Here is a 9,709-nt window from a genome sequence, read left to right as displayed (position 1 = left end):
TCTCTAGTAAGAAGCGAGGAACTCCACCGCACCAACGAGGAGTTACGTCATAGATGGCGTGGCAGAGACGAACCGGAGGCTGCATCCCCACCCAGGGAATTCACAACACCATTTTCGCATGCAATCTTGGAGACGGCAATTCCCAATACGTTCACAGGACCCAAAGCGACCTTCACGGGAATGGAGGATCCCGAAGCGCACCTCATGGCGTTCCATACACAGATGTTGCTGGTAGGTGGTTCGGACGCTGTTAGGTGCAAGCTTTTCATGAGCACCCTGACAGGGATGGCCATGGACTAGTTCATCAGCCTCCCAGAGGGCCACATCACGTCCTTCGCCCAACTTTCAAAACTATTTAGAGAACAGTACCTAGCCAACAGAACTCCCGCTCCAGTCTCGTACGACCTTTTCGACGTCAAGCAGTTCCAAGGTGAAACCCTAAAGGAATACATAAGCCGCTTTGGGGCACAGGTGGTGAAAGTAGGTACCAAAGAGGAACCCATGATTGTGTACGCGTTCAAGAAGGGAGTACGCCCCGGATCCTTCAGTAAGACGCTTAACCGCAGTCGCCCCAAAACTTTCGCTGAGATAAGGTGATAAGCGGTAGAACATATTGCCTCGAAAAGGTGAAACGTATGAGAAATGCACAACCACTATGCCAGCGCGCCCCAAGGCACAGATACGCACGCAACCTGTTCGGGTCCACCAAGCCGTCACAGAAAGGAAACACTTTGACAGGAAACGCGCTTACGAGCCACGAAGGACTCAACCTAAGAGTCGAGTAGAGGACGGGAGAGAAGCGAGCAAACCGCCAAGACACAGCTTCGTGATGGAACTCAAAGATCTGATTGCGATACCCAGCATAGCCGACAGGTTGAGGCCACCGATTAAAGCTGGCAAGGTGTTAGGGCCTCGCAAGGAGTCGTGGTGCGAATTCCACGAAGCATTCGGGCACCATATAAACAACTGTCTAGCACTTGGCTATCAGTTGGATGAGCTCGTGAAGAATGGCTTCCTGAAGGATTACTTGATGGAGAAACAGGCGGGACGACCACCAGGCTCGCAACCAGGGGGCAGTGAGGGAAAGCAGCACGAGGCGCCCGTCCTCGGTGAAATCCACACCATAGCTGGTGGGTTCTCGGGTGGCGGATGTACGGCGTCGCAGCGTAAGAAGTATGCGAGGTCCATAATGTCAGTAGAAGTGTTCGAGGACCATTCGCCCGACGTGGACATCACGTTCACTAAGGAAGACCTCAGGGATGTTGTGCCGCATGACAACGATCCCATTGTGATCTCGCTCGTCACGGCAGGAAGAACGGTTCATCGGGTCTTGGTGGACCAAGGGAGCTCGGCAGACGTGATGTTCTGGCCAACCTTCGAAAGGCTACAACTATCCACAGATCAGTTGAGGCCATATGGGGGCTGCTTATACGGTTTTGCGGGCGATCAAGTCGAAGTCAGGGGATACATTGAGTTAAGAACAACCTTCACAGATGGGACCACCTCGCGCACGGAGAAAATCAAATACCTTGTCGTGAACGCCCCTTCAGCATATAGTATCCTATTGGGAAGGCCAACACTCAATAGGATAGGAGCCGTACCCTCCACGAGGCACATGAAGGTCAAATTACCTTCAATGGAAGGGGTAATCGTCACCATCCGATCTGACCAAGAGGAAGCAAATAGATGTTATGAAAACAGCCTCAAGAACAGGCGATCAGTGTGCCATGTGACCACGACACCGCCTCTTGGTGCGAAGGATGCGCAAGAAAGCCGACGGGCCATGGATGCGGCGACAGGGGGAACCACCGAAGGCGACGTGGGTATGGACGTGACATTTGAGGCAGCCACCAACGGCGACGTAACCATGGGAGATGTCGAGTTGAAGCCTGAGAACAACGCTGGGGTAGAAGAAGAGGAAAGCTGCCCGGAGGCCGCCAGGGAGTCAAGCATTGTGAAAGCATTGCTCGCTAGCGAAAGGAGACCTCGCCCAGTTGGAGATTGGCTCGAGAGGGAGATCGGCGGTAAAACTTTCAAGTTGGGGAAAAATCTAGACGACGGGACACAGGAACAGATCGCCAAGGTGATAGGCAGGCATCTGGACGCGTTCGCGTGGTCTGCCTCGGATATGCTAGGAATCGACCCCGATTTTTTATGTCATCGCCTAGCAATGGACCCCAAGGTTAGACCAGTCCGACAAAGAAGAAGAAAATTCAATGAAGAAAGGAGACAGGCGATTAGAGATGAAATGCAAAAACTCCTCGAGGCAGGCCATATCAAGGAGATACAGTATCCGGAATGGCTCGCCAAGGTTGTATTGGTAAAGAAAAGCAATGGGAAATGGCGAATGTGTGTCGACTTCACAGATCTAAATAAAGCCTGTCCAAAGGATTCCTATCCTTTGCCGAGTATAGACGCCCTAGTGGACAGCGCAGCAGGGTGTAAGTTGTTGAGTTTCTTAGACGCGTTCTCGGGGTACAACCAAATTAAGATGCACCCCATGGACGAGGAAAAAACTGCCTTCATGACAGAGAAGTCGTGCTATTGCTACAAAGTGATGCCTTTTGGGCTGAAGAACGCGGGAGCCACGTACCAGAGATTGATGGATAAAGTGCTTGCACCTATGCTTGGGAGAAACATGCAAGCTTACGTTGACGATATGGTCGTAACATCCCTGAAAAAAAACCAGCATATAGCCGACTTAGAGGAGTTGTTCGTTACGATAGCCAAGTATAAGCTAAAGCTGAACCCTGAGAAATGCATTTTCGGTGTGGAAACGGGAAAATTCTTAGGTTTCCTCTTGACCGAAAGAGGGATCGAAGCAAACCCTGACAAGTGTGCGGCCATTTTGGCAATGAGGAGCCCTGCTACGGTGAAGGAGGTGCAGCAGCTCACGGGTCGGATGGCCGCCCTGTCGCGATTCGTGTCTGCCAGTGGAAAGAGGGGTCACCCATATTTCCAGTGCCTGAAAAGGAACAATAGGTTTGTCTGGACGAAGGAGTGCGAAGAGGCTTTCGTAAAACTCAAAGAGTACTTGGCAAGCCCGCCGGTTCTGTGCAAACCCCAAGTGGGAGCGCCCCTCAGGTTATACTTCGCCGTAACCGAGAAGGCGCTGAGTGCGGTGCTCGTCCAGGACCAAGATCAAATTCAGAAACCCGTTTATTTTGTCAGCAAGGTGTTGCAGGGCCCAGAAGTGAGATATCAGGCTTTGGAGAAAGCAGCACTGGCAGTAGTGTTTTCGGCGAGGAGGTTGCGCCACTACTTCCAGAGTTTTATAGTGTTGGTGATGACCGACTTACCTATCCAGAAGGTCCTAAAGAAACCAGATGTGGCTGGAAGAATGGTAAAATGGACGGTAGAGTTGTCGGAGTTCGACATCAAGTATGAGCCCCGGGGACCGATCAAGGGACAAATCTTCGCTGACTTCGTGGTCGAATTATCCTCTGAAACGGTGCAAAGCGCCGGAGATGGTTTTCGTTGGGTGCTCTCAGTGGACGGATCCTCTAACCAGTTGGGCAGTGGGGCCGTGATAATTCTGGAAGGACCCAACGGCGTGTTGATAGAACAGTCCCTAAAATTCGCCTTTAAAGCCAACAACAACCAGGCGGAATACGAGGCTTTGATCGCTGGTGTTTTGTTGGCAAAGGAGATGGGAGCAAGGGTGCTGTTGGCCAAGAGCGATTCATTGCTAATCACAGGCCAAGTGACCGGCGAGTTCCAGGCTAAAGATCCGCAGATGGCAGCTTATCTGGAGTATGTGCAGGAGTTGAGGAAGTCTTTTGTTTCGTTCGAAGTAGTGCATGTGCCAAGAGAGCAGAACGCCCGAGCCGACTTGCTAGCAAAGCTCGCCAGTTCGGGCAAGGGGGGCAGGCAGAGGACCGTCATACAAGAAACCCTGAAGACACCTCGAGCGTTCGTGGCAGACCACCAAGTTCTCCAAATCTGCAAGTCAAAGGAAGGGATGGCAAGAAGTCATAAGTCCCTATCTCAGGAGACCTTGAGGACGCCAAGGGTTAGAGCGCATCCAGTGGGAGAGATAAAGATGACACAAGTTTGCGCCGTCCACGAGCCGGACACATGGATAACGCCATACCAGCGATACATGGCAGATGGCGTACTCCCAATGGACTCGACGGAAGCTAGGAAGGTAAAAAAGAACTCCAGCAAGTTCACCCTCATCGATGGCGAGTTGTACAGGTTTGGGTTCACACACTGGCACCACTGGTTAACACTCAGAAAACGTCGTATCGACAGAATGCCCGAGGGTACGATACGCCGTCGAGAGTGGGTCAGAGGCACAGAAAATGTCAGGACCAAGTCAAGTGGCTGAACATCCCATCAGCCATACGAGAAGCGCCACGTGGATAGCACAGGCAAAACCTTGAGCTCTTCGCTATCCCCAGGCGTCAACCAGGACCAAGGTTAAAGTCAACGCCAAGGTAAAGTTAACGCCCAAGGCGTCGCTAGGAAAGGCGCAGAGGGCGACGCCAGCATGAGACGTTGCGGGCGTCACCAACCTAGGTATCAGCAGTGTCACCTCCCCGATACCCACAGGTAGGAAAGACTGTGGAGGGAGATGAAATCGAAGAAGTCGAAACTAGTTACTAGCGGCGTCGCCTCCCCGATACCCACAGGTAGGAAAGACTGTGGAGGGAGACGAGATCGCCAAACGCCAGTGGACCGCTGGCAGGGTTGTTCCCCGACACCCATGGGTAGGGAAGACCACGGAGGGAACGACCCCCCAGAGCACTCGGCGTTTTGGGACACCCTGGGACGATACGGCGCTGCTGTAGCAGGCCTCTCCTTAGGCGTGGGCGCCGGGCACCAAGAATCAAGGGACAAATCGCTTTGGTGTTTGAGACACCCCATGGACGATACGGATCCGTTAGGCAAGCCTCTCCATGGGCGTGGGCATCGACGCATGACCTTATCCCAAGTGTTTAGGACCCAGAGTAGGTCTCGACTTTCGCGTGGCGGCAATGGTAAAGCCACTGACGCCTTCACGAAGCATAGGCGCCGGGCATACAGTGATGTGATTCCACTAGCCATATAGAGAATGATTCTTGACATTCTTAGGAATCACCTTGAGCTGGACATTATTGAGGCACTTTTCTTAGAGTTGGATCATTGTTCTAAGACAAGAACTCACCAAAAACTAGTACCAAATCCAAAACTCATTTGGATGTTCCACATATTGTCAATTTGAATCAACAAAGAGAGGTAAAATTAAAACAAACCGAACAGAAAAGGATGATAAGCAAACTGAACCGAACAAAGTGAAATTAAAAGGCAAAGAACAGAAAAATAGGTGCTGGAAAACAAGAACAGCCGAACCAAAACAACAAGACAACAAGCTAGAACTAGGAATTAACAAAGAAGAAAGGAAGGAGAGAAGAATTGCTCATGAAGATGGATGAATGATGGATGATCTCGCCACTAGAAGTGTGGATGCTCCTAGATGAGAGTGTTGCCGCCACTTGAAGATAAGACTAGAGAAGAAGGCTCAAAAGCTCTCCAAATGCTCACTCCAATTTTGAGTATAGTTTCTTTAGATAAATTCAAATCTGAATTTTACAAAGGAAGCACCTCTATTTATAGCCTAAGGTGCTGAAAAATAGGTGGGAAATTTCAAATAAGCTCATTTGAAATTCCCACCAAAAACAAGTCACATGGGAGGTGTGACCTTTTTCTACTATGACACCTCCCAAAAACTACACCTACACCACTCTCCTAAGTCACATGGGTAATGTGACTTTATTTTACATTTTCACACTCCTTTATTTAATAACCACACCTCCTAAAACTATACAAGAGTATTTCAAAGCTTGGCCTTGCCCCTCATGGGATGGACTTGGGCTATTTGGGCTTTGGCCTTCTTGGGCTTGGGCTTGGGCTTGGGCTTTGGGCTTGGGCCTCATCTTTATTTTATCTCTTCTTTTAATTTTGAGAAGACTAGAAGGAAGAACTTCAAATGTGAGGGTGGTTGTCCTCTTCCTCCATTAATAAAAACCTCCTTTATTTGATTCTCATCATACAGGGTCGCCCAACGCAGCGAAAGAAACAGGTAGAGTACAGGCAAAACAATCGAAGCACATGAAGGGGAAAAAATGAGGGTAAAATCATACAGGCGAAATTCGATAACTCAATGGTACAAAAATTGTCATGCAAAACCCAAAGTTGTGACGAAAGTGCAAACAGTTCAAAGAATTACAAGTTTGTCAAAGAGGGTCGAAAACAAGACAAAGCGCAAAGGAATAAGGTGGTGGTCGAGGGCGGCGGTTCAATCATCCGGCTCCAAGGGCACGACTTTCCCGTCAACGATGTGATGAGTGGAATCGCAGTTGGAAACGTCGATTCCCGGGTTCTCACAGACGGCCTGGGCTAGAGCCTCTTTGAACCCCTCCTCGAAGGTACCCGCCATGTCATTGATGAGGGTCTTCTTGTCCTTCTCTAACTCCTCGATAATGGCGTCCCCAGAAGCTACCTGTTTCTCCAAAGCCTCCTTCTCCACACGGAGCCGGCTAACCTCGATCTGCAGTTTGTCGTAGTCAGCCTGGAGAAGGCCCATAGCTTTAGCCTGAGTAGCCATCTCCCCCTCCATCCGGTCCAGTTTGTCAGCTTGCTCACAGCATCGGCTCTTCAAGTCCTCTTGAACTTCCTCGTAAGCTTCGACCATGCCCTGGAGGCCTGTTACTTGGACTTGAAGAGTGACTTCCCGAGTGTAGAAGTCAGCCTGAAACTCCATCGCCTCTGCCAGTTGTTTTTCAGCCTCCTCTGTGGCGTCTTGCGCCAGCTTCAGAGTGGTTTGGTAGGCCTCGTGTTGGCATCCCAAAGTTTTCTTTTCCTCCTCCAGGGAAGCTACCCTTGTTTCCAAGGCCTGGAGGGTTTGAGTCTGCAAAACAGCGTTTCTAGCTTGGGCACGTCATTCAAGGGCCACCGCCAAGAAGGCCCCCAAGTAGAAGGGCATTCCCTCCTTCCTGTCGGAGCCTTCTGGCATTGATCCCCTGCTGAAGCCTCTCATCAGATGCATAATTGGAGGAGGGATGGCAATGAGATCTGGGGCGGCGGCGACGGAGGCGGGAGCAACGGAGACCTCTGCCGGTGGTGGGGGTGGAGCAGATTCGGCCCCTTCGCCTGTTTCCTCTTGGACCATTGGGGAGGGAGAGAGGTAGCACTTGGAGGGTTGTCCCTGAAGGAATTCCCTCCCTGCGGCGACTCCGCCGACAGAATGGGAGTCCTAGCAGCCTTTCTCCTCTTGAAGACTAGCCCAACGTCAGAGTCTTCGTCATCGGAGATAATCTCCAACACCCTTTTTCCTTTGTCAAGAGGGGTTGGAGCAGGTGATGAAGCCACCGCCAGTGGGACTGCAGCAATGGGCGGGGGAGAGCCGGGTGTTGGAAGTGCTTGGGGGCTATGCGAGGATGGTGAAGATGAGCCTAGTGGGGCTTCGGTAGGGGTTGGTGGCGGTAAAGGCAGGTTTGGTGAGGGGTTTGGGTCAGCAGTAGGGGCGGAGGAGGCGCCAGCTTTGGCAGCACGAGCGGCCTTCATCGCTCTCGCCAAAACCAACCTCTTGGAGGCATCCATCACCGATCCTACATTCAGATAAATCAAATAGCAGAAGTTAAAGCCAAAGCAGTTATACAAGCCCACAAACGCGTGGATAAATGAGACATAAGGCACATAGCACAAAGGAAAACAGGTGGAAGAGGCCAGTAGAGCAAACGTGAAGTAGTAAAATACAGATAGCAAAGGATAGTAAAAGAGGAGTCTCCCTACCAAAGTAGGTGGTCAGGGAGTGGGCGTTGTATTCGCTAGCGATGAGCTTCAGCGTGTCGAAGACAATCCCCAGGCCAGCCAAGGCCTTGCATACCTCCCTATCAGCAGGGGATAGCTCATCCAGGGCCTTGGCCCTGAACAGCTTGGGGTGTTTCGTCTAGTACAGGGGAAAGCCATCCAAGGTTGTGGGGTCGTGCTTGGCGCAGCACACCCTGAAGAATTTTCCCTTCCAGCTCTTGTATGAGTTCTGGAAGAGAGAGAGAAGGATCCTACCTGCGATCCCGGAGAAGCTTACCCAAAAGCTTTTCCCTTGTTTCTTCACCTCGAAGAAATGTAAGAAGACATCCATAGAGGGAAGGATGCCTAGATATCCGCAGAGAATTTGAAAGCCCCTTACGAATGCCCAGCTGTTGGGGTGGAGCTGGGCAGGGGCTGTGTTGATCTCTGTGAGAAGTTCCCTCTCGAAGGGCGTGAACTGCAGGCGCACCCCGATGCGTTTAAATACCGCCCTTCCTAGGTCTGTCATCTACGCAAATGGGTTCCCCAGGCCTGCCGGGACGGACGGAAATATGCGCATCATGGGTGCGGCAAAAAGCATTAAAGTTGTACAGGTTGGGATCACCGCGATGGTTCTCCAAGTCTTTCATGGTCGTCAGAGTGGTGCACTCGCTTAAAAGCTCGTCGGGGGCCCACGAGTATAAGGCTTTATAGTTGGTCTTTGGAGTCTTGGGGCGAGAACCAGACTTTGAGTTTGGGCGCACAATGGTGCGGATAAATAACTTGAGAAAGAGGAAAGGAAAAGGGGTTTAACAAGTGATGTCAAGGCAGAAAAGGGGATAAAACCCTAGAAAAATGCCACCCACACGAGAAAACCCAGAAAGAAGGAGGAGGGAACGGAGAAGAACGGAGGAGTGGAAGAACACAGAGATGCAGAAACATAAACAGTCCCAGGCAGTTCAATACGCAGTGATGCAATGCAATGAAGAGGAAGAGTAATGGAGATGGAAAAATCATACCTTTGGTGCCGATGTGTGAAGGGAAGAGAAGTGCGAAGGAGGGAGCAGTTATTGCAGAGGAAGGGCTCGAAGACGATGAACAGTGCAGACTGGCAGAGAGAATGGATGAAACAGTAGTGTGAGCGCGGGGTTTGGGGTAACTTGAACGTTACATTCGCAACCCAAGAGGCGTTAATTGGGAGCCGTGAGATCGTGCCGCGTGTCAAAGGATTAAGTGCTCAAGGGGAGCACAAGGGACTCTCGAGGCTAGCCGTGTGACGAGCCACGTGGCACGCGATTAAGCGTGGCCCCAAAAGGTGTTACTTTCCCCGCTTCAGAGGATGTCCAATCAGCCATTAAGAGCGCCCCTATGGTTCAGAGAGTGTCACGTCAATAATTCGAGAATTGTTGAGTCAGCAGGGAATGACACGTCACCAGGGGGACACGTGGGCGGCATGGGCGAGCCCTTAGTCTTTGCGCTGAAGACAAGTCTTCAGCTTAAGACTGGGGGGCTTGTGTACCGTCCCGTATCCGGGCGTTGACAAAGTCAAGGTCAAAGTCAACGTCTAGGGTCAAAGTCAACATAAGGCGTCGCCTAGGTGAAGAGACGCCAAGTGCCAGCGTCGCCAAGAGGAGGCGTCGCCTAGTTAAGGCATCGCCCAGTTAAGGCGTCGCCCAACCAGGGCGTCGCCAAGGTCAAATGTCACAAAGGCAAGGCGATCACAGTGTGGCTCCCCGATACCCATGGGTAGGAAAGACCATGGAGGGAGCGACGCCGTGGGAAGGCCTCAAATCCCGATAATCCAGGGTAGTAATAAAGAGAATAGAAAGGTGGCTTCAAGGCCATAGTGATAGCGCCAGTGTAGGGCAGCCTGACTTGTGAAGTGCCCCTTCCGCCCCAGAGACGCCCTTGGGATAGATACGACTCAAGAGGAGGG

At 51.4% G+C, this 9,709-nt stretch overlaps 1 protein-coding gene across 1 annotated transcript; it reads left to right on the top strand.

Moving 5' to 3' along the window:
- Positions 1 to 655: 655 nt before the first annotated feature.
- On the top strand, positions 656 to 4,143 carry LOC137815699 (uncharacterized). Its single transcript, XM_068618812.1, has 4 exons — positions 656 to 2,320; positions 2,576 to 3,175; positions 3,311 to 3,753; positions 4,110 to 4,143. The coding sequence occupies exons 1-4, from the start codon at positions 656 to 658 to the stop codon at positions 4,141 to 4,143; spliced, it is 2,742 nt and encodes a 913-aa protein (XP_068474913.1).
- Positions 4,144 to 9,709: the final 5,566 nt, after the last annotated feature.

Source organism: Phaseolus vulgaris, chromosome 1 (assembly GCF_000499845.2).
Source record: "Phaseolus vulgaris cultivar G19833 chromosome 1, P. vulgaris v2.0, whole genome shotgun sequence".
NCBI lineage: Eukaryota > Viridiplantae > Streptophyta > Magnoliopsida > Fabales > Fabaceae > Phaseolus > Phaseolus vulgaris.
This window is presented reverse-complemented; position numbering and strand designations above follow the sequence as displayed.